This window comes from Acipenser ruthenus, chromosome 2, assembly GCF_902713425.1.
Source record: "Acipenser ruthenus chromosome 2, fAciRut3.2 maternal haplotype, whole genome shotgun sequence".
In the NCBI taxonomy this organism is placed as follows: domain Eukaryota; kingdom Metazoa; phylum Chordata; class Actinopteri; order Acipenseriformes; family Acipenseridae; genus Acipenser; species Acipenser ruthenus.
The window spans coordinates 22,673,571-22,699,720 of record NC_081190.1 but is presented as its reverse complement, the minus strand read 5'-3'; the positions used below and the strand labels follow the sequence as shown (position 1 = coordinate 22,699,720).

Below are 26,150 nucleotides of genomic sequence, written 5' to 3'. Positions count from 1 at the left end.
AGATGGGTCATGCAGCAAGACAATGACCCGAAACACACAAGCAAGTCTACATCAGAATGGTTGAAGAACAAGAAATTTCAAGTTTTGGAATGGCCTAGTCAAAGTCCAGACCTAAACCCCATTGAGATGTGGCAGAACCTGAAGCAAGCAGTTCATGCTCGAAAACCCACAAATGTCACTGAATTGAAGCAATTCTGCATGGAGGAGTGGGACATAATTCCTCCACGGCACTGTGAGAGACTAATCAATAACTACAGGAAGCGTTTCGTTGCAGTTATTGCTGCTAAAGGTGGCGTAACCTGTTACTGAGTCTAAGGGGCCGATTACTTTTTCACATGGGGGCATTGGGTGTTGCATAACTTTCTTTAATAAATAAATGGAATATGTATCCCATTTTTGTGTTATTTGTTCACTCGGGGTCCCTTTTATCTAATATTAGGTTTTGGTTGAAGATCTGATAACATTCAGTGTCAAAAATATGCAAAAATGCAGAAAATCAGACGGGGCAAATACTTTTTCACGGCACTGTATGTGTATATATATATATATATATATATATAAAGTTAATTAATCATCATGACTGGCTTTTGTTTTGCAGAGAAAAAAATGTATTTTAGAGTGACTCTTAAACACAGTACTGTAGTGCAGTCATGTTTTTATTTATTTTTTCAAAACAGATATTACTCATCATTTAGCTGGTGTCTGCACTGCTGTATTTATATCGAATCTAGCTGGGTGAAGAAAACCTGGCAATACTGACATTTGTGTTCTGTCTAAGTCTAGGACATCATTTACCCAATGACTCATTTTAGAAAAAAGTCTTGGAAATATGATTCAAGTGTAACATTTTACACAGAACTACTTTAGAATGGGCTACTCAGAAGTGTAACACTATGCCATCATTTCCCTTGTGTGTCCCACAGTGGTGGCTTGTACTGTGATAACATTGCTGTGCATGGCTTTGTTTTTTTTACTGGATTTGAAAAAAAGCAGTACAGCAAATTGTTGGTTTAAGCAGGTCCAGTATAACTCATATTAACCCTGATGAATATTCAATTGAATATACTGTACTACACATTTTTGACAAACTGGCCATTTACGTAGGCCCATCCACAAAAGCATATTAAAGATTGGTTGAGTCAGATTGTATAACTCCTTCCAGCCTTTGGAATTCAGCAAGTGCAACATCTCAGTGCAGTCTGTCAGTACTTTGATAGGTTGAAATTCCCTTTTCATCCAAGCCATTTGTTAATACAATTATAGGAAGCTTGACTGTACCAACACTTGCAAAAAATGAATGTCCTACAAACCAAGTAATTGAAGACTGGATTATTTCTGTTCACAGTATTTATAAGAAACCGAGTCAAGCAGACGCACGTTTCGGCTGGTATTTGTCTACTCAAAGTACCTCATAAGTGTTACCTGATCATTTAGATTGAGTGTTTTGAAGTTATGGATAACAATATAAATCAAATTGTTTGTGCACATTAGTGTATTGAGTTCTCATAATTAAAGCTCATACATTTCCTCATTAAATAGTCTCCTGATTTTCATTCATTGTGATGAAAGATGAAGAGGAATCTACTTTGATTGTAGTATTTGAGGTGGGGTGGGGTGTTGGGAATTTGGAATGATTTATGAATTGTTGGAAACCTACTTAGCAAACAGTTACATGTTAAAATTAGGGTATTATGTTCTAATATTCACATAATATTTATTAAAAATAATTTCACACGAAAACACAATAATATATGCATTCTCATAAAATAGATATTATCAGATTGGTTTGTGTGAAAATCAGTCTGCTAATATACTGTAGAACGTTCCTGTTTTTATTTTTGTAAAGAATTCACATGAGGGAATCTTCTCCGCCACCGCAGATTCAGCTGATAATATTTCAGAAATTGTTTGCGTCCAGCTTCATTATTTTCAGTGTTATACAACCACAGGCAACAATACTTTTCACTTTGTCATAGTGTGGTCATGTGACTTATCGGGTGATAAACATTCTATTCTCATTTAAGTTCCATTACTTGTGTTGAAAGCTTCAAATGCAATTATATTATATGGAAATGTTACCTTTTGTTTTGTATTTGTCACAATAATGTGAATCTGTTGTAAATGAGCTTTTTTTCTGCAGGTGCTGATCTGAAGGAGAGAGCAAAAATGCACCCAAGTGAAGTCGGGCCATTTGTGTCTAAAGCCAGAGCTCTCATGAATGAGCTAGGTCAGTAAGCCTTTTAATACATTTTATTTTATTGTCATTATCAGCAGGTTTGGGAAGATTTAAAGGCAAAAGGTATATAAGAGACCTACGAAACCTACGAATTGACAATAATTCATATCAAGTATAATTACCTGGAATTATTTTATCCACCAACTTTTTAAAAATAATCTTATTAAACTATTTAGTTATTTAAAGCTTACCTTTTTAAGTCTAAAATAATTCTCATAAACATGGCTAAGTTGTTCCAGATGTTATCAAAATTGCGGGCTAACGGCAAGAAAATCATGAAGATTCACCTTTGAAGTGCTACTTAATATCGAAAAACATATTGACGTTCTGTTGGCAGATTAGGAAGGCAGTCTAAACAGCTCTCTGTGATCAGATAATGCAGCATATTTGTATTGTATGAGCCGTGAATGTGAAGTGGGTGTTTCCTGTCTCATGAGCGGGCAAAGCATTCCATTAAATATGTTTATCTAACATAATCTAACTTTTACTCTAATAGGTAAAAGACGTAGGACATTAATCACCCACTCTTAAAAACAAACTTCTGTAATTGAGATTAGTTTAGTTTTTAAATTTCATTTCATTTGTACTTCAGTTGATGAGTATTTGAATTGTTTTGCTGAGCTGAGCAGTTGCAGAGTAGAGTTTGAACTGTATCTTTTTGCACAGTACTTGGTGTGCCCTGTCGGATAGCAGTTCCCCATTGTTTTACCGCCAGTCAGTCTCAGTGCATCCTTTCTCCCCATCTAAACTTTTTATGCCAATTTCTGCAGTGGCTGTCTTGTTGTCCTTAACCGGCCCCGAAAATCAGTAACAACATAGCAGGCTTATTATAGTTGTATCCTCATCACCTCTTTACTGTGCTGTACAAGAAGTTCACATGCCTGCCTACTCTCTTTATTTCACAGAATGCCTTCCTCTACTTTTATTTCGGTCTCTTTGTTCACAGTTTGATTGCCACAGTCATCTGTTTTCTGTACTTTTGCAAGGTGTCCTTTTCTGTTTAAAACCTATTCCATAATTATGAGCAAAAATATGAAGTCCCCATTTGCTGAAACCACATATAAACCCAAGATCTCATATATGGTGTTAAAATATTTTAGCAAGATATTCCACAAGTGCAGTGGTACCCCAAATGCTATCCATTTACTACCTATGCAGAATGACTGGGGGTTTGCCCCCTAAAACACAGTAAAAGCTGTCTTGGCAGTCACAGTTGCAGAAACCCATTCTTGGGGTAAAATGTGGACCAAAAATCGATTTATCTGGCTGCCAGTCATGCCACCACAGCCTTAATGAAAGATTGTTTATAATTTCACTATTCAACCTTTCAAAAAGAAAGCCCTTGTCATTAAAGCACAGTGCAAAATATGACCCTTTATCACTAAACAGTATTGGACTGCGGGCAGAACAGTGTTTGTGAAGTAGGTAAAAGTTTATTACTTGAACATGCATCTTTTAACCTAGCTATTTAGAGTTGATGAGAACAGCGTGGCAAATAATCGGTTCTAAATGTAGCCGTCTCTGCTTTTCAAAGGAATTTATTTGTGCATTCCTCATGTTACAGTAGACATTTGGGGTACATTTTGGAATACATTAAAGGGATTATATCGTATGAAATAGTAATTCGATGCACTTCCATTCACTATGCAAGTTTAACAGAGAGGACAGGCAAAGTGAGACAATTCTTTAACCCAGTATGGTGCCATATAATATTATTTAATGTGCTTTTTGCTGCTTTCATAACTGTGCATGTGAGATATATGGAAAAGCTTTATGGAATTATTTCATTATATGTAATCCTTTTAAATATGTGCTAATGCTCAGTGTAATTAAATACAGTTTTTTTTTTGTTGTCTGCATGTAGAACATCTGTATTGGGGATATTTGTAGGTAAAAATGTTAAACAGACTTGATGCCTTTTTGTGACTGAAAATAAAGGCTGACATGGACGTGGCGGTTGTGTAATGGGTGACAATGTTTTAATTTCCTTGGATCCAGGGTTATAACCCTGTTTCCTGTTTATTAGAACTCCGCTTTCTAAGTGGAATTTGGATAAGATTGGTTCATGCATGTGACCTTGGATTAAACCCGGCCATCTAATTCAACAGTGGCAGATTTAGCTTGTATCATCTGTTTGGTTGTTTTATGTATTCCTTTTTAATACCATACATTTGATTGCTGTAACAGATCACTGTTTTCTGAAAAAACATTCAAATAAAATGTTGCCCTTGCATTGGGTAGTCTTTTGCTTGCTAAATAGCAGGACTGTGCAGGTTTCCAAGTAATGCATTTAAACCTGTTAAAAGTGGTTAGGTATTAACTAAAATTGATTAAAACCTTTTTAATAATATGTTAATTACCCAACACAAAACAAAGCTTCCCCCTGTCTACACAATGATTGAGTACCAATCAATAACAACCGGATAGTGGGATTTAATATAGAACCTGTTGCGATAAACCAAACTAAAACCACTTGTGTGATTTACCTTTCTTTTATCTGTTTGATAAAAATCATTTTAATTTCACTTCCTGATTTTCACTTTGTCTTTTCCATATAAATGCGTCTCCCATTGTGATCAAGAGTTCAGCAGTGAATTGTGGGATAGTAATCTTGGGCAAAATTTAACTTTTGATTAAACCCCACTTGCGCTATGGCAGTAGAAATGTTAGCGGAAAGGAAATTCACTTCCATGCAGCTTTTAAATCACGCAAACAAGTTCATTGCCATCGGTTGGTACTCACTTGTGCAGATGAGGGAAAGGAAATGAAATTCGGTTTCATTTAAAACTGCACACAAAAAAAACATATTAAAGTGAATTATGACAATTTGAGTAGTTTACTGCCTGGAAGGACATTTTAATTGGTTAAATTAAACAATTTAGAACTTAAATCAATTATGAGGCCAGCTGGTAACCCTACCAGGCATGTACATTACATACGTTTGTATTTTTATATTACTGATCTTACTGGCTATGTTTTGGGACCAGGAAATTAGTTTTCTTTTTCTAGATTTGTGATATAATCACATTGCATTTAAAATTACATGTAATTTAAAAGCTGCATAAAACTCTTCAAAAATGCAGGCAACTTGTTTTCTATTTTTACTTTTACTTGTTAGTGGGGTCTAATTTTGTGAGAATCTGAAGAAGATTAGGTGATTTCTGTTTGAGCTGGAACTCCAAGGCAGTGCAAGGCCTGGATTAAATCAAATTGATGTTGGCGGATTAGCCATTATAAAACATAGCAATGGCGGCGCCACAAATTTTGATTTAATTCAGGCCCAAATGTTCTCTGCAGCCTTTCTTTGTGTGCATGGTTTTCATTTAACCACATCTAAAAATAGCACTTGGTGGTGGTGTTTCAGTCGTGGAACAAAGTAAAGGCTCAGTTGCTGACTTCTGGGTGGGTAAATGCATATTCGTTGTGGTTTACCTGTTTACAATTAATCTGCCGCAAATGGGGCCGGCAGTTTAAGACAAAATGTCTAACAACAGTGCTTATCATATTTTAACATTTAAAAAGCTGAAAAATGTGAAATGCAAATTAAAAAAAAAGTAAAATAAAATAAATTCTAGTAGCTTAGTTTAAAGCTGATGTGACAAGGTGGAACCCCTGCTAAAGTTAAGTGAACATATCATTTCTTTGTCATCAAGCATCAGCCTTCAAAACACACTTCAATGTGACGCAGGAATGATAGAATTCAGTAACAGAGCAGAATTCTAAAAGCTCACAAAGGATTTAACAACAAGAACATTACTTACATTGCCTGCATTCCCAGCAATGCGTTCTTATTCTGTATCATTTTAACTTGGTGTTCAAAGTCATTCTTCTTCTATCAGCAGCACTTTAGATTGCTTCCCATCAGAAACACTGGGTATTGGAGAGGCAGCATTGCTTGAAAGGCCTCAGATTTAAATTGGAACAAATGCAATTAAATAAACTGTGAGGGAAAGAAGCTGTGATGATATAGGTTGGATTGAATCCCCCAATACAGTGCCATACCATCTCTGCAGCCACAATGGTTTATTCCAAATTCTCAAACAAGGTCAAAAAATCTACACAGCTTTTAAATAACCCCATTGCCTTCTGATTTAAATGTTACAAGGCCATTTTATTGGTTGTATGGAGAACATCTTGCGTAAAGTTTGGTCAATTTGAAAAAGTTTAGGTTTGAATCACTTTTATGAAGGTACACGTTGAAGCGTTTGTCTACTTATAGGTTGTACCTTGTAATTTTGATGGCTTTTGAATGAAATCACAAAGAATAAACACCAAAAATTGGAATCTAAAATCTCAATTAGGAATTGTTATGTTCTGCTTGCCTGATTTCAAAATATTGCATTACATTGCATATGACCAAACATTTAGCATAAAAACAGCCAGATAAAAGGATCGGACATGTACAAAGGTTATATCGACAAAACGGGTCAAGTTACAATATAGTTGTGATACAATACAAAAACAGGCATGTTAAAAAGGACTCGGGTGTGGCTTATTTTAATGTTGGAATAGATTTCAATTTAATAAAATGGGTCATGGTTTCCTGACAAACTTGCGAGTGCAGATCCTTTTTTTTCAGTGCTGTGGCTGCAGATGAACTTTTTAGAACTAAATGTGCTCAAGGGGCAAAGCTGCAGTATCAATTTAACTTCTTATTCCTGTGTTATTAATATTCTCTTTTAAACTGCGTTTATACTACTCAAGATGTAAGCCTTATCGTATCGTAAATAAAAAATGGCTAAATGTATATTTTAGATTCCTGTTTTATAAAGCTGTTGACAGTGACAGTAACATGAAGAAACAGGAGTACCAGGCGTCACAACAATTTTTGGTACCAGTCAGATTTTGGTACTGGTAAAGTGTACTACAGAGGGAGTTTAAAAAAAAAAAGAAAGAAAAAGAAAAAAATTATCTGTAGCTGACGGCAAATGTTTTACATTGAAGCATAGCATTTTCTCAAAACTGTACAAGTACCTTCAAGTACACCTTTTGTAAAATTGTTTTGCAAAGGTAGCATACTTATTGTACTGTTGTATATTATAGTGCCAGAGGTGAGCCCATTTGGGCTGCATTCCTAAAGAGGAAAGTCCCCAAGACCTACTTAAAGAGGAAGTGTCAGCATTAGTGGCATGTGCCTTTCTGATACTGATTAGATTTCCTGTTTGTTTTTTTCAAGCACAGAGTGATTTGTTTTTTTTTAAGTGTATTTTTTTTTTACTTTGTTACACACGTCACTTTTGTATAACAGTTTTATAGGGCTGACTCTTGCAGCTGTGTCTGTTTTGCCTGTATTTCTTTCTGTTTGGGTACATTTTTTAAAAGTTTTCAGTTGTATATTTTATAATGCTGAATAATTTAAGTAGTTTTTTTTTATGTCATGCTTCAGGTTTGCTATAAAGTTCTGTCATTTATACAGGAGTTTGAACTCTTTGAAAAACATTTCTTGTCCAAGGGACAAAATGCTAGAAAAATCTGCTTGCCCCCTCCTCGTCGCACAAAACACACACAACAAAGTAGAATATAACTTGTAGGATTTTGCTTTTATTTAATACCACTTTATTACTTTCAGCTTTTTTGCACAATGCAGGGTACCTCGTGCATTTTTCTACCATTTATTCCCCTGGTCCCACCCCAAGTCCAGTAGTGCCAGATCAGAGGTTTTCCCTCCAGATCTAGAGGTTTTATGTTTTGACTCAGGGCAGTCTGGAGGTAAGGAAAGGGCAGAGGTTTTTTTAAAGGTATATTTTTAACTTTAGAGGATTTTTTAAAGGGTTTTTTTCTGTCTGAAAACATTTTGTTCCCGAAGATGTATTAATAATGTGCAAGTCCTTCCTTTACTAAGATGGCGGCTGCATTGTGACATCATACTAGTTGGCACCTGCGACCGATGAGTTCTATAGAATTTTTCCAGACGTGCGATTTACTTTGACTGCCCAGTATAAGACAGCTTCATGTGCAGGAATTAGGGCCGCTAGGCACACATAGAGTCTGTGCTACATAGAATTTGAATGAGAGGCACAGGTGGAGGCCTAATACTTTCATTTAGTTGTAAGAGCCGTGTTTAAGTGTTGTGGCAGACAGTGAATATGTATTCTGGAAAATTAAGCTAAATCTACATTTACAGATTATTATTTTTTACAATGTAGTCATGGTGTGCCAATATAATATTACTGTAGGTTTAAGGTTTAAGAATTATACAAGTAAAGTGCATTCCAGTGAATTGCATACATGGTAATTGCATATTCCTGTTAACTTAAAAAAAGTGAAGCACATTTCCTATGAAAATGCACATGCAGTAGATTCATGTGAACAGTTTTATACATTTAACCAGAATAAGGAACGTACATTTTCAAAAGAAATGTACTTCACAATTCTATGCAATTATCAGGTAAACAATTAAATGTATTGAACTGTATTGTAATTGCATAAAACTGTTACAGAAGGCACCTGGGCAATGCAATTAAGAAGAATCTACTGTAATAGGACAATATGATGTGCTTCTGATATTATTTAATTTGGGATTTCAGTCCTACATGCATGAATTGTCTCTTAATAAATTTGGTATATATTGCAGTTTAATTGTTTGTGTTTACAGTTAGAAAAACAGGAACCGGAGCCCTAATACTAATTCGTTTTTTTGGGGAGGGGAACTGGAAACACTGCCCACGTCGTTAAATGCAAATTTTCTTCAAAAACAAAATACTGCTCAGCGAAATACTTAAGTCTGGTTGGGTGATTTTTCTTTTTTTTAAACTGTAGATAAAACGAAAGATTTATCTGCTTTCTAGTCTTCTATCTTTTGAAACTTGGTTCTTGGTAGGTCCCTTTCTGTGTGCTGTGACCTGTGACCTTGGTAGGTCCCTTTCTGTGTGCTGTGACTCCTGTGGCAGTCCTATAGCCCACTCAGAAACAACCATCCATGATCAAAATGTCTCGTTTTTATTACTGAGGAAAAAATATATACAGTTTCAAAAAATATATACGGTAATAAAAAAAAACAGATTGGCCATATTGATGTATATTTTTCATAAATACAGTAAGTGTTACAATCAGTGAATATTTAGGACAGTAGTTCCCAACCTTTTTGGGTGTGCAGACTCCTTCTGAACCTCAAAAAATTTTGCGGACCACCATGTACAACTGTCATAGTGGTACACAGCCACTACAGCTGCTTTCCACTATAGTGCAGCAATTGATGACCATGCCATACGGGAAATTGATTAACTTACCTAATGAGATGACTGGTGCTGTTTCAGTGATGTCACAGCCTGAATGTGTGGTTGGAGTGATGACGGTTTTAGCCTTAAATCTGGTTCCACATCCAGTCTACTCCGGTACTTTGATTTCAACCCAACAAGCACAGAAAATCCACTTTCAGAAGAGTATGTGGTGGTGAACGTGTTACCAGAAGTCAGTCAGATTTCGTTGCGTGAAGACTAACTTTAAAGAGCTGTCACATGAAAGCTCGGTTAGGCTGTCTTACTCCTTTGATGTCAAGTTTGTGTGCATTTCACTGTCAGCGTTCACAAATGGGTTTCTAATCCACTTGTTTTTGGAGTCCTTTCACACTGGCACTCCTAACCGGGTCTGGACCCGGGTCCTGGCTACCCAGGTCACAATACCGCGTAGTGTGAAACCATGACCCTGGGTCATACCCGGGTTAACCCGGGTCCCAGAGACCCACCTCAGGATGTAGGTCTACATGCTTTCACCCGGGCTGAGCGAGGCAAAATGCTTGATGGCTGTTCGTGAGCCGACACAATAACAAACAGCCACGTCTGTGTGAAGGATTCACTTCTGCAAGGAAAATTTCTGTTTGTTCTGTTTAGCCATATTTTTGTTGCATGAGACACACAATGAGCCAGACTGCAGCAGGGATGAAGAAACATTTGCTCTAATCAACATTTGGGCCGACGGTTCAATCCAGAGAATCTTGAATTGATGCATCAGTAACAAGCTGCTTCCGGGGCATTGACACGCGTATTGTTTATTTGCATCTGTCACCCCAGTCAACCCTACTTTATCAAAAGCAGTGTGAAATCACATAGCCGACCCACATGACACCGGGCCCTGACCCAGGTAGAGCACGCCAGTGTGAAAGGGGCTTTAAACTCGCTGTGACCAAGTGTAGATGGGCAGTGCACTAAATAGACCATGAGTGCCTTTGGGCATTTATTAAGACATTGTTTTCATGTAAGATCTGGAATTAGTGAGCATACAATTGGAGCATGTAGACCTGGCAGTGGTGTACAAGGTTAGTACAAGAATGTCAGGTCCAGGATATAAGACATAATCTAGCTATTCTTTGTCATTTTATTATATCTGATTGAAAGTATTTTATAGAATTGGCATCTGAAATCTGAAACTAAAACCTCTAAGTAGGTAATCGTAATTACTGTGCCCCATTTTGGTAAATATACATCACTCAGTTTTATTTGAGTCAAATCCACAGGAATGCAGACTCATTCATTGAACTTCTGTTCGAGTTTTTTTTTTGTTGTTGTTGTGTGATAAGATTATCTAGAGCTTTTCTAATTAATAAGAATACAAAAAAATCTAAATCCAGTGAAATCTAAAAAAAACATGAAACATCTTTTATTTGAATATTTTAATTCAGCAAAATGCAAAACAACTTTCACTTAATGTCATTCATGTAGCTCTTTATAGTGAATAACTCAAATGCAGACGATGTAGCGGGTAATTTTGGCGAGGAATTAAATGTTTCTGTATAGCCATGTCGAAAAGTAAAATAAAATATGTCAATTACACAATGTATTATAGAAATACAATCTGCAATAAACGTTTATCTGTTGAGTCGATTGTGGTGCTCTGGCTGCGTATCAACACAGTACTAATAAAAACAAATAACTAGGTTAAATGCAAACCACTGCCCTGCCAGATTAAGTAGAAAAGTCTGCTGAAAGAAATGTTAAAGTAATAAATAAGTAGATAGCCTAACTATACAAGCCAACTTACTTAATTTTGAAGTGGAAACAACCTTGACTTCCAATTTAAAAAATGTTTTTAAAGAAAGAGGGATCATCTAGTTTAAACAAGGGTTTACCTTGTTTAGTGCATTCTCGATCCTTTGTGGTTGACTCAACTATCTCGCAAAAGAACAACAGTGGGGTTTGATATAAAGTTACATAATTAGTTGGTTTTCTGTAGTAACAGAGCCCTCCTTCCATTTTGAAAGTGTGATTCACCATTTTGACTGGCTTATTCAGCCTTTCCCTGGAGCTGATGGTAAAATGCTTTAGTAAGAAATCCCCTTTGCATCTTCTTGGCAGGGGTGTATTGGTTTTCTCTACTGCTTAATGACAGGCAAAAGTTTCAAATAACTATTGGTTGGTTTTAATCTATTTAAAAATACTTTATTTTGTTGTAAACAGTAGCATTTCACAAATGCACCTGGTAATGTAAGCATATGGTTAAAAATGACAAACAAATAAGAAGTTCACCCTTTTCCAGATGGTGATCACATGTCAGGTTTGAACTCTTCTCTGTCTTGTGTAGCTCTGTAGACTTGCCTTGTTCATGTGTGAAAGAGCTTCTGCGCTGTGGCTGGGTGGAGATTCTGGAATGTAAGGAGTCTCAGGTTATGGAATGCCATGCCTTCTTGCTTTGGAAGCCTTCTCGCATTTTCTGACTGAAAATCACCAAACAAATGTAATTTAAATGATAATATTTATATTTTTAGAACAAACCCAAAGTGCATTTGCAATTCTACATTAGCCACAGCAGAGCTCATTTTTGTGTATTTTTAAATGGAACAATGACTTTTGGTTTAAGGATGTAAGATGACTTGTACATTATGTACACCGAGATTTTTAATTGTGGAACATGGTGAACTGTACTTTTGGGCTGCTTCCAGTATGTTGATCTAGTTAGGTTATGTTTTATGTAGTAGGTTTTAGTTAAAAGTTCTCACCCCTGTTTTTTTTTTTTTTTTTTTTTTTTTAAATTATTATTTTGGTTAATTTCCCAGTCCTTTTTAAATGTTTGCTGGATTCTAAATGGTTGCGAGTCATTTTAAGTAGTTCTCAAAAATGTACAGGATTCTCCAAGAATAACCGGTAAGTAAAAAAATCATAGCTACCGGTATCTGCAGAGTTTTGTTGGTGAATGTACATTTTGTTGAAAGGTGTACTGTATATACAGTCCACCTCAGTTAACTCGACATCCCACAGGGATGCCATTTAGTGTCGACTTATCCAAGGTGTCAAGTTAACCACAGGTGCACATGAGCCATGGCATTAACATGCATATAAGTAACATAACTCATTTACAGTATTACACTCTTTACAAGTTTATTTTTAGTTAAATGTTCTTATGAAAACGGTCGAAAGTACCGCAGTGAATGAATCAATTACAGTATACAGTACTGTACAAACTCGGTACAACTCGTATAGTTCGACTGAAATAAGAATTAATAAAATAACAGCAGCAAAACTTAAGAAATGAACATTATACAGAATTAACTCAGTGAACAAAAACAATAATAAACAACAGTTTCACACAGAAACCAAGCATTGTCGATTGTTTCGCATGCAAAACATGCACATGCTTATCCCGAATAACCTGAGCTTTAAAGCCAATTGAATGGGAACTCATTTTTCACTTCTCACTTATTGTGAACTGATACTGGTCTGTAACCAGCTGCACTTGGTAGTTGCGAATGAATGAATGAACGATCCATTTCCAGTCAGAGGTCAGTCACGTGAAAAAAGAGTGTCAAGTAATAGTTTTTATCCCTTCGGTACCGGTAATAAGTATCGAGTTACGAGTAAAGCGTGGTGTCGGATTAAAAAATGAAGAGGCAGGACGCATATATTTTATATGGAGAAAATCCGGGACCAAGACTGTCTGTCGAATTAAGAGAAGGTGTCGAGTTATCCACCAGTCGAGTTAACCAAGATTGACTGTACTTCTTTTTCTCTGATTCAGTGAACTCATTATTGCTTATGAGGTTCAGGAAGTTAGTCAGATCAGCCTCTGCATTGATGCATTCACTTTTCTCAACTTTACCATTGACTCTAAAACTAATCGCCCACTGTCTACCATATTGCTCTATGTGTTTAAATAATCTAAGTTACTGAGATGACTATTATTTCTCATATGCAGACCAATTTCTAAGAATTATTTGCCGATGAACCCAGATGCTTTTGTTTTTGTAAAATATATCTGGGTTTATTAATAATCTGAACAGCAGTGGATATAAGAACATAAGAACATAAGAATGTTTACAAACGAGAGGAGGCCATTCGGCCCATCTTGCTCGTTTGGTTGTTAGTAGCTTATTGATCCCAGGATCTCATCAAGCAGCTTCTTGAAGGATCAGTCAGCTTCAGCAACATTACTGGGGGGTTGGTTCCAGACCCTCACAATTCTCTGTGTAAAAAAGTGCCTCCTATTTTCTGTTCTGAATGCCCCTTTATCTAATCTCCATTTGTGACACCTGGTCCTTGTTTCTTTTTTCAGGTCGAAAAAGTCCCTTGGGTCGACATTGTCAATACCTTTTACAATTTTGAATGCTTGAATCAGATCGCCGCATAGTCTTCTTTGTTGAAGACTGAATAGATTCAATTATTTTAGCCTGTCTGCATATGACATGCCTTTTAAACCTGGAATAATTCTGGTCGCTCTTAGCACTCTTTCTAAAGCAACAATATCCTTTTTGTAGCGAGATGACCAGAACTGAACACTGTATTCTAGATGAGGTCTTACTAATGCATTGTAAAGTTTTAACATTATTTCCCTTGATTTAAATTCAACACTTTTCACAATATATCCAAGCATCTTGTTGGCCTTTTTATAGCTTCCCCACATTGTCTAGATGAAGACATTTCTAAGTCAACATAAACTCCTAGGTCTTTTTCATAGATTCCTTCTTCAATTTCAGTATCTCCCATATGATATTTATAATGCACATTTGTATTGCCTGTGTGCAGTACCTTACACTTTTCTCTATTAAATGTAATTTGCCATGTGTCTGCCCAGTTCTGAATGCTGTCAGGATCGTTTTGAATGACCTTTGCTGCTGCAACAGTGTTTGCCACTCCTTCTATTTTTTTCTCATCTGCAAATTTAACAAGTTTGCTTACTATACCAGAATCTAAATCATTACTGTAGATTATGAATAGCAGAGGACCTAATACTGATCCCTGTGGTACTCCACTGGTTACCTCACTCTATTTTGAGGTTTCTCTCTAATCAGTACTTTATGTTTTCTACATGTTAACCACATCCTAATCCATGTGCATGCATTTCTTGAATCCTTACTGCGTTCAGTTTGAGAATTAATCTTTTACGTGGGACTTTGTCAAAAGCTTTCTGGAAATCTAAATAAACCATGTCATATGCTTTGCAGTTATCCATTGTCAATGTTACATCCTCAAAAAAGTCAAGCAGGTTAGTTAGACATGGTCTACCTTTCTTAAAACCATGCTGACTGTCAATACTGTTACCATTACCATATACTTATATTTTTAAAACAGTGTACAACATTTTACAGCTATTTTTCTTCATCTAACATCTTGTCCCAGGATGGCTAACTGGAACACTGCTGCAGCAGAGTGATGCTGGTTTTCAACATTATTTCCCTGCACTACTCTTACTGAAAAATAAATACATAAATAAGTGAATGAATACATAAACACATTGCCATGAGATTTACAGTCTCTGTATTTTATTTTAAAATAATAATAATATTTGTATAGATAATCTCATATATAAACATTTCATTTATATCATTATAAACATATTTGTCAATCTTCATGTTTTAATAAGTTTTGCTTATGTTCAAAGTAAAAAAAAAAAAAAAAGTTAATCATGCGTTTAAATATATAAAAAAAAATGTAATATGGTAAATGGCAAACTAGGTTAGCAACACTAAAATCGAAAGGAAAAAAATCATTACATTTTTTGCCTTGAAATGCTTCTAAACAGTAAACTTCACATTTTTTCTAATCCGCTTATACTTTAGCGACTATGGTGTTTGTTTGTTTTTGTACATTTACTAGATTGCTGCATTTAAATGTTAGGTTCATGTATGAAGAAAGCAGTATCACTTATTTGCTAATTTACAAAAAACTTAAATAATAGCTTAAGTTTAAAAGATTAGTCTGCCTTGCCAGATGCTCTCTTGCCGCCATTTCTGGGTTTCTTCGTAACCAATTGAAGATCAGCTTTTTCCACAGCTAGCCAATCAGAAGTGATAAGGTTGGGACGTAAACACTTTTTAAAACTTGCATGGCTCTCTAGAAACCCGTTTTTTAGCACCAAAATGAACATAGGAAAAATAAATAAATAAAAAAACTATTTGTCCAACGGGCAAAGTATTATGGCAAAACTTGTTGTCCCTCGCATAAATGTTGTTGTCCCGGGTGTCGGGCGATATGAATTGCATACCCCTGTTATGGATGAAATATGTGTGCATTTTTTTTAAAGCCTATAATGTAAAACAACCACAAATACTGTAGAATCTGTTTTTGCTGCTGTGAAAAAACAAACAAAAATAAACACTATGTATTAACTGCTCTGTATATTCAGCCACCTTTTACCTTGAGAGGGGTATTTCCTCCCCCTGTGCAAACTTTTTGCTCAGATACTGTTTACTTCTAGTGTTTTTATGACGCAGAGGAAGGCACACATTGAATTTCCCATCAGTACCTCCCTGTTGTTTTAACTGTTTCAACACAGGCCTGTGTAGAGGTCCCACAAAACTCCAGACCCCTGACTTATGTGTATTTATTTTAAGATTCCTTCCCAGAACAGAAAGACCTTGAGGTCCAGCTGGTAAAGCAGACAGCTGTTGTTAGAGTGTGAGTTTGCCAAATATTAATAATAGAGAGCATGCCTAAGGTACTTGAGCTGGAGTGTCTTGCTCTATATAATACTTTCTCACTTCTTCGATTACTCTGAAAAATCTCAGTCATTTCATGAAAAATTGTACACTTGTCAGCGTGTGAATGCCTTAACTTTTTGTCGAGGCCTGTCAAACAGAGTGAAGCAGAAACAGGGTGTAAGAGAAAAAGTCATACTATTGCACTTTAAACATTTTTATAAAACACAGCTTCTTAACAAACCAAAGCGTGAGCACTTCCTCTCTTGTGGTAAATGTAAAATGTGTAGACATCCTGGTTTATCCGTTACAGAGTGGCTTCTTTTAAAATACTATGACTATGGATGACAACGGGTGGCTTCACAGTTAGGGTTCTGTTTATTTATTTTTATATTATTTTGATGGTTGCTTCTTTTGTTCCTAGGTAATCTTCCAATGCCAACAATTGCTGCAATAGATGGGGCTGCCCTGGGAGGAGGTCTGGAGATGGCTTTAGCCTGTGACATAAGAACTGCTGGTAAGAAAGACATTCAGATTACAAGTGTACTGTTATATAATGGATTGTCTCATTAATGCCGCTCTTAAGGTCTCTTATATCTGGGGGAGTTTTAAATCTGTGATGCGTCACTGAAATAAACACACATACCCGCACACCTGGTACTGTTTAATTAATTCATCATTAGGCTGATGCATCCTGCTGGCTTTACAACAGACAGAATAGCAATGGCAAGATTTTATCATAGTAAATTATGTTCATTTCTTGTTATGCCTTTATAGGAAGAATTGTTTGAAGTTATTATTATTATTATTTGAAGATACATACTGTAGAAGGCAGGGAACAATAAATATTTAGTTCACAACAACAAAGCCAAACATTCAACTCAAAAAAGTGACCACGTTCATCTCTCTCAGTGCTGTTGTCAATCATAAACGGTTTTGCTGTTTTTACTGTTAAATATTTTCAGGTAGGAAAAAGCTTTTATAATTATGAGATTGATTTTGAAGCTAAGATGCTATACAGTAGCTGTAGGTTTGCATTGGAGCAAACAGTCCAACAATGCAATCAGCCAAATGCACTAAAGCAAAACACAATGTACTGAAGAGGCCAGATGCAGATCAGTCCTGCTCAGTTTGGAGTTCCTGAGTAACTACAAAAGGAGCTTGGGGCACTTTCAAATTAAACCAGCGTTCTTTTGGGGTTTGAAAATAAGCAGAAATATAATCTCTTTTTTTTCTCTCTTTTCTTTTTTTTTTTTTTTTTAAATAATTTAGTCGTTGCCAATTATATTTTATTATTTTCTCCCCAATTTGAAATGGCCAATTATTTTTAGGCTCAGCTCACCACTACCACCCCTGCGCTGACTCGGGAGGGCGAAGAAGAACACACGCTGTCCTCCGAATCATGTGCCGTCAGCCGACCTCTTTTTTTCACACTGCGGACTCACCATGCAACCACCCAAGAGCTACAGCGTCGGAGGACAATGCAGCTCTCGGGCAGCTTACAGGCAAGCCCGCAGGCGCCCCTGTCCCCTGGAAGCTCCCGTCCTTGGTCGGCTATGGAATAGCCTGGACTCGAACTCGCGACGTCCAGACTATAGGGCACATCCTGCACTCCACGTGGAGCGCCTTTACTGGATGCGCCACTCGGGAGCCCAGCAGAAATATAATCTAAACAATTTCACACAGACCTCCTTTAATGCTTTGACCATTTCCGTTTTTGTTTTGGGTTTATAACCACAAGGCGGGTGGGGACAGAGACAAACATAAAGTGGTCCTGCAACCCCTAACTGAACTGGAGTGACAGGATGCAGAGGTGAAGGGTCACTGTCTCTTAAGTAACACGCTCCTGATTTTTTTTTTTTTTTTGTCAGGTTCACAGAAACACAATGTTTTTGCTTTTTTGGTCGTGATCTTTATCTAGCAGGTAGTGTAAGTTCAAATACATCTACTATTTACTCCATAGATTCCCTTCACAGTATATAACATTAAAATATATTATGCTTCTGGGGATGTTTCCAAAAGCTGAGTTACATTCTGATCTATGTCACCCTAGAGTGAATTTACTCTGTTTATTACTGTGGACTATTATCATGTATGCTGCCACTCCTATTTCTTATCTTTCCAGAGAGGCACAGCAGATTTTGTACACATATTTTTGGATGTCAGGCTAAACCACAAAATGGCGTGGTAACCTTGAGCCATTATGTTATGAGTAAAAGCAAGGTTGAGCCAGAAAATTATCTTAAAGTGTATTTGTTTTTCATAAGATTCACTATTACAGTAGAACCTGTCGTATCCGATCATGTAAGATAGAATATCCACTATTAACCGATGGATCTCTGGAATGTCATTTACACATGCTGCTACCAACTGAGCTCTTGGCGGGACAGAATGGATTCAATTGAAAAAAAAAAAAACTTTTTACATACTGTCACTTCACATTACTGCCCAGTTTAACCATGTTAAATAAAAGAAAGCAAGGGGTTAAAGCTGAAACTAGCTGAAACTTTCTTGTTGTCGGATTACTTTGTCTTAGAATGAGACAGCATTGTAAGAACTGTTTTTGGAATGCTGTTTTGTAAGCTGCCAAATACTGTAATACAGTGCTTTGTTTTGCAATTGTCACAGATTTTCTTTCTATCGTATATGTACAATACTGTACTGTGGTGTTTTAGACATACTGATGCACCTGACATTGTTCGTTTATAATGCCTCAACGTTAATAAAGAAGCTTCAATGTTTTATAATGACTCCCTCTGAGATAAAGTATTTTTACGTATCTGATGGACCCCGGAACCAATAAAATTGGATATGACAGGTTCTACTGTAGCTAGTTATTACCAGTAAATTATTTAAGATATGTTGTGTCTTGAATTGCCTTGACAATTTACAAACTTTTGAACAGTACTTGTATTGATGTGAGGTTTCTCACAACTCATGTAAGTTTTGCAATAGGTTATTTTGCTCTTTGGGGAAAACGAGTGACTATGCTGGCTGCGTAACCCAGCTGCGTATATAATTATCAGATAATTATACACTAGATGTAATAACACACTTTAAAATACATCTTTCACATACTCCCCTAATTATATACTGGTTTGGGCTTTGAAGTATGTAAACAATTAGAGGTAACATCAGTGCTATAAATGAAAGCTTTTTAATGTGCAATTGAATCACTGGATTATTTCAGAAATACAAAATATACAAGATGGAAAAAATGCCCTGCATTCTAAACTGTTAAGCATTGATGTGGTTTACCTTTATCATAGCATCTGAATTTAAAGTGGTTGCCATCTGCTCTGGTGAAGAGAACAACTAACCAGTGCACACACATGCAGAGAGTCCTCAGCATAATATTTATTAAAGCAGAAAAAATAGCATTGTGACATTCAAAATTGATGATCTCTAGTTATTATACAACAAATGTTCCTAAATATTGAAATCCGTACCTGAAAAACAGTAAATGCTAAACTGCAAAATATTTTTATGTCCACTTTTTTAAAGACATTATATTTTCACCATTAGTGAATTATCAAACAGAATAAAAACATAAAGAAAAGTCAAAATAACAGACACACGTGAAATGTCCCCTTCCCCTTGGAAAGAGCGATCTTTAGCAAAAACATTTTCGATCTTTGATTCATCTGGTGTCCTTTTCACTTACAGGAAGCAAACTAAACCAGCTGCCATGTTCTTAAGTGCAATGTAACAGGTAGTGCCTCAATAAGGCAAACGTTTGCTGTATTTATTTTTAAGTGATAAAAAATATGTATATTTACACTTTTTTCAAAAGTAGGAATTGTCATGGGGAACTAAATATTACACTGCAATTGGTAAATTTCACAGAAATCATGAAATCCATGATAAAAATAAAAATACAGCCTTACTTCTCAATTTTTATGACCTAAAGATATTATAGATGTTAACAGATGTTGACAAGTTTCTGTTTGCAAGTGTATTATTTTGCACATGTCATTAAGTTTGTTGATGTGGCTGCCCTTCGATTGCGTAAAGTTCTGACCTTTATTACACATCATTGATTACCGTCCCCAGTGTGACAGACATTGATATACTGCCACCGACAGCTGTGAATGCTTTGACAACCCTTCACACAAGACCAACTTAAAAATGTTTTAGTGGCTGGTATAGGAGTGTGTTATATGAGTACTTGATAGTAACAGAAAACCCTTGTAGACATAAGATGAAAAAGGAAAGTTCTGTCCACACAGACTTGGCGGACTAAATTGCCCCTAGCGAGTTTGATACATTATGCAACCTGGAAGAGCTTACTTGCAACCTGTTCTGTAACAAAGGACAAGAGTGTAAGATGGTAATTTGCCGAACAATGAAATATTAAGGATAGAAGGAAAATTAAAAAAGAACAAAAGAAAAGTTTGTGAACGATAAAAAGGCCATTCTGCCCATCAAGGCTCGTCCCTTGTTAGCACACCATTTTCCCCTACTGGGGGGAACTAATTTAAAAGCATAGATTCTAGTCTTTTTTAAAATGTTCCCAGTGTTTTAGATCCTACTAAAAGGCTATTCCATTTATTTATTTATTTATTTATTTATTTAGTTATTTATTTAGTTATTTTTAATTGTTTTATTTTTTACCCCTGTGCTGACTCAGGAGCAGTGAAGATGAACACATGCTGTCCTCCGAAGCGTGTTTCGTCAGCCAACCACTTCTTTTCACTCTGCAGGCCCGCCATGCAGCCAACCCAGAGCTACAGTGTCGGAGGACAACGCAGCTCTGGGCAGCTTACAGGCAAGCCTGCAGGCGCCCAGCCAGTCTACATGGGTCGCTGGTGTGCGGTGAGCCGAGGACACCCTGGCCGACCTAAGCCCTTCAAAAATAATTCCAAATTTTAAAAAAAAATTGCATCTTATAGACCTTGTCATTTGGTTACTCATGAGGTAGCTTTTATTTCAGTTCAGATTTCTTGTAAAGTTGTAGATCCCCTTAGTCTTTTATCTTCATGTTCACGTGTTAGCATCGATGTTGTCTTGTGATGTCATTGTGTGTGAAGATTATTTTTTTCAAGCCAGCTTTGTGCTGAACCCATTGAACCTGTTGGTTGTTTTCAGTATTCCTGCCTCCTTCACTTGGAGCCCCTGGCAGTACACTGTAGACTGCAGCTTCATTAAACAAGTAAACCTAGCCACGACAAATCCTGAATATGTTTTTAGTGAAATGTGATGGAAAGGGCTTAAATCCTGTAAGACTCTTAATGGAAGCACAGCAGTAGCTGGGGGTTTGTTTATTTTATGGTTTGTTAATTGCTGGTGTCGAAGATAATTTATGAAGGGAATTAATATCATTTTTGCCCAATAAATAACAGGGATTCAAATACTCACATAACTAGTAGCAATAAACACATCTCAGATGAATAGGAAGTGCTCCACTGGGGAATTCACAAGTGCTGCATTACTAAGCACGTAAAGCTGTATTTGCTTTGTTAGTCTGGAGAGTGAAGCGTGGAGCCCTAATTCAGGCTCCTGTTGTGCAGTAAATTGTTGAGCTTGTCAAGTACAGGTTGTTGTTATTGCTAAATGGATTAAACACTGATCATATATCCGCTGTCATTGTTTATGTGAAATCCATAGAAAAAGTTGCAAATTGCTTTTCATGTGTTCCACTAAAATAGCAGCTTATTAAGACGTCTAGAATGATCTTGACAACAACAGTTGAAGATGAAAAAAGGGGCCTTGACCCCAACAGTTGCCTTCATTAAGGATCAATTTTTAGGAAAAGTAATAAAAGCCTGATTTTGAACAGGTGGCTGAGTTGCAATGTGCACTTAGCTGTGTTCCCCAGGAAACACATCAGACAACTGAGGAATTGGTTGTCACCAGAAATAAACAGTGTGTTTTTTAAAGAATCTAACAAAAATAATAAAACATTTTTTTTTGGATAGATCTCTACAAAGAAGCCAGTTGCACAAGACTGTTGGAATACCTGTGCTGAAACAATGGGCTTCATGTATAGAGAGATGTAATTAATTTAGTTTTAAGTTAAGTGTGTGAATTACCAATCAGCCCTTAAAGGAGTGATTGGTTGGCTACTTTAATAGCCACAGTATGAAGCTGGAAAGAGAGGAGAGTTATTCAAAGCTCGAAGGGCTTGGTAACAAAGGCTCTGTCTATGTGTTTGACAAACCCTGAGCTGGACATTAGACTGGTTATCTGACTGGCAATAAATATGCGCAAAGCAGCACTTGAACCTAAAATCATTTGTGTCCCAGCTTTATTAAAACACATCTGGTTACTTTGACCTTCCACAGTCACTTTTACCAAACCTGTAACAAGCCTGTTTTTTTTTTACCAGCCATTAATATACAATGTTTTTTATTCTTGTGTTTTAGCCTTCACTGCAAAAATGGGACTGGTTGAAACGAAGCTGGCCATCATTCCAGGAGCAGGTACGTTTAATTTTAAAGTTTGAAATGTTCTGTGTCAGATTGGTCAATTATGATATTGCAATGGTAACCATGGGCAACATGTTATCAGTGTTTTACACCAAATTGCAATTGTACCTCAGGTCTAAGAAAGGAAAGTAAAAATTAATTTGACAAAACTAGTTTAACCAAAGAAGTTATGTGTTAATTGTTTTAAAAAGTTTAATATATAAGGATGAAAATAAGACTCCTACTGCATAGCAGTTTCGTCCAATCCAGGTTTTAATACAAGCTTGATTAGCCACAGTATGTATGTAACAAGCTCAGGTGCATCTTATTAAACTCAGGAATGGATCAAACTGCTATGCAATGGGAGTCTTATTTCCATCCATGTAAATAGTATAATATATGGATCAGAATATATTACCACACAGTAATATGTCTTGAGTTAGTTTTGAGCTGTAATGCACGAGTGATGCAGCCTCACAACACTTATTTATTTATGTTACTTATAATTGACTTTTACAGTTTTGATCATTTTGTTCCTCGCTTTTACTTGTTTCAAATCTGCTGAAATGTGTAGTTGCTTCTTTCATCCCTTTAACAAGAGAGGCTTGTGGTACATGACATCAATTGCCAACATCCTGTATCCTTTTCAACAAAGTGAGAGAATTTCCAGTGTTAGATCTTTATTTAAGGAGGTTCAGATGCACTGTGATCAAATTAAGTGAGCAAACGTGTTGAATGTCAAAGTCCTGAGAGATAATTACTTTGTAGAAGCCAGTGGAACATGAAGCTGTTTACTGAGCAAATTCAATGATTGCTAAACTGGATAATGTGGGATACTCCATTCAAGCATACTTTTATTCTTTATTACACGTATTTGCATGATGACTTGTCTGTGCCACTGTTGTGGTAGCTTTATCTGACATACCGGTACTTGCCGCATATTCATAACTAGAATATTTACCTAATTTAATTCATCAGCAGGTACCACTAGCTTACAAGTATAATTCTGTTCAAATAAACAAGGAAGCACATTGAACTATTTAATTGCATAGTTATTTTCTTAGTCTGCTTGTCTGCACATCTGTGTTTGTATACTTTTGTACCACAAGTACCTCAGCCACAGCTTGTGTTCTGTTAGTATGGGTGGTTTCCATTTTCTTTAAAGATAACCAAATACAGTAGCTATGTCTAAATGGTAACCAAAATACTGCTAGTAGGGCTGCACGAGGTGATGTCATTAGTATAGTTACCCCTCCTCCCCGTGCCTGCCGGATAACTCTGCTAAATATTTATCATGCTCCTGACAGCATAGCAAACCGCTATTGAATGCAGTAAACATGAGAACAACCACAACACTTTTAAGTTCTATTCTCTTGTTGCAGTTTGAAACAGTTGCTGTTCGACTACTGAGAACTAATTAGGCCTCCATCAAGTAGCTATTACAGTACCTGCTTCAGTGTATTTATAAGGAATATCAGCTCCGATTTAACTTTTCCAATTCCGTAGGGGCAGAGACAACGGTCAGGATTTTCAGAAGTTTGTAAATGGTAACTCCAGTGTTAATCAACAAATCGATATGTAGCATTGATTTGGGCATTTACAAGAGGTCATTATGTCTATCTCTTTATTAAATAATTATGCTAATGTGATTTCTGAAAATAATGTTAATATCTTAACAAGCAGTGCTTCTTGCGACTATTTATTTTGTTTGCGTGGGAATTTAAAAGCAAATCCGTGTTAATTGTCATAATTTATCAGGAGTTAATTTGCACTTGGAAAAGGAGGGTTTTAATTAACGAAAGACTATAACTCACCTTGAAACAGAAATTTAACAGACCTGTTTGTTTTAACAACACACACACACACACACAAACACACACACACGGACGGTATTCCATTGGTTTGTATATAATGTCCATGCCGATATTTTTTTAAAACAAGACCTGACAGCCCCACATTGTACTTTTTAAATATTAGATGAAATATTTACAGAATACTTAAAAACTGCTGCTGTAATCATGATTCATTGAGTGTGAATAGCATTATGATTAAATGATACCAAGTCACGTTTTTTATTTAGGCTACAATGAAGGTAACCTATACTGTGTCGCCCAGCTTATAAAGTCAGCAAAAACATGTTTTGCATTTGTTGTAAATAAAAACATGATTTGGTGTGGTTTAGTTATAACGCTATTAATAATAAACAAATCATGCAGCATGGTCCTAATGGTCCTAATTTGTGTTAAGTATTCTGTAAACATTTCATCTCGTAGTTATCGCGGAGGCAAGCAAACAGTACCAGAGAAAATGGATGATAAGAGGAATTCACCGAACAATTAACTATAAACAAATTGTGTAATGGGTAGGGAGTAATATCGTAATTTTAAAAGCTTAATAAATGTATAATGAAGTGTTACATAGTTATTATATATGTATGCTATGTAACAACTACAAACACAAATGAAACGTATTTATGTATAACTTACAATCGTACATACTAAAATACATACAAAAGCAGATGTCAACATAAGAAAATAAATTCCAGCCAATGTAGATGGATGGCTTCCCCACCCCATACAAAAAATAAATACAAAGTTGTTTTTTTTTGTTTTTTGTTTTTTTTTCTGTTCGATTTTTACCTACACGCCAGATAATCGTAAATCAGCATTGTATATGTGAAGTTATCTAAATAAATGTACATTCTGCATGACAAAATGCACAAGTTTAAATGAAGTTTACAAAATAGATATTCCCATTCTTTTTTTTATTTTGTCGGTAATAAAAAATAAAAAGGCGACACTACGCAGCTGTTCTGCTTCCCCCAGGTCTCGCTGTTAAGCAGTCCCGCTGTTGAGTTGACCTCGCTGGCTGCCCAAGCCCAATCACCTCGGTGCTTCGGGTCTCCTTCACTGTACTGTTACACAAGCACTCTCGCCCACCGCAGCTTATGAGCCTTTGTGTGACCTTTGTGTAAGCTGGTCCACCACTTTGCCTGGTGGGGCCAAGCGGTCAATGGCTCTGGGAGCCCCCGAGTCCCCCCTCTTCCAGCTCTCACAGAGCTCACCCGTGTCCTGTCCTTAGCCACAGAGGCCATGCCAGTGCTCTCCCTTTCCAGAGCAATCCACAAGGCGAGTAAAGTGCTCGACCCAGGCGAGGGACATTATGGACCTGAAGGCCCAGATGGCCCAAGTGTTAGAGCTCTTGGCCAGGAAGAAGGCCCTTAACCCTGCTCCGGCCGGGGCACCTGAGGCAGTGCCCGCACTATGCACAGCCCCTCCTCTCCCTATGGAGATGCAGGATGAGCTGGAATCGATGCTGGGGATAGCTGAGGAAGACGCTATTTCTTTGGCTCCCTCGTAGGATGGTGACATCCTTTCTGAGGAAAGGGGCACAACGTGCCAGCTGCCTCTTGAAGCGGGCCTCAGCTCCAAGATATCCCCATCTCCCACGGGGAGGAGCTCTACTCGAGATACTTCCTAATACCAAAGAAGGATGGTGGCTTCCTCAATGGTTTTCTAAAAGGAAAAGAGGTTCCAAATTCTGACCCAATGTCACATTCTCCAGTCGATCTGGCCGGTTTTACCACAGTGGACCTTCCTGAATCAGCCTGGGAGGGCAGAGGAGTCCGCGGCTCCTGGTCGGGCCCCTGGATGTCCCTGCACAT

General features: G+C 36.8%; 1 protein-coding gene across 3 annotated transcripts in view; it reads left to right on the top strand.

The window, feature by feature from the left end:
* LOC117409112 (methylglutaconyl-CoA hydratase, mitochondrial) overlaps positions 1 to 26,150 on the top strand; it is a 91,398-nt gene that overhangs the window by 20,914 nt on the left and 44,334 nt on the right. For all 3 annotated transcript variants that reach the window (XM_058992273.1, XM_058992265.1, XM_058992276.1), the window contains exons 4-6: positions 2,141 to 2,227; positions 16,504 to 16,596; positions 22,445 to 22,501. In XM_058992273.1, coding sequence (XP_058848256.1) covers positions 2,141 to 2,227; positions 16,504 to 16,596; positions 22,445 to 22,501 — 237 coding nt within the window. The remainder of the gene's footprint in view (positions 1 to 2,140; positions 2,228 to 16,503; positions 16,597 to 22,444; positions 22,502 to 26,150) is intronic.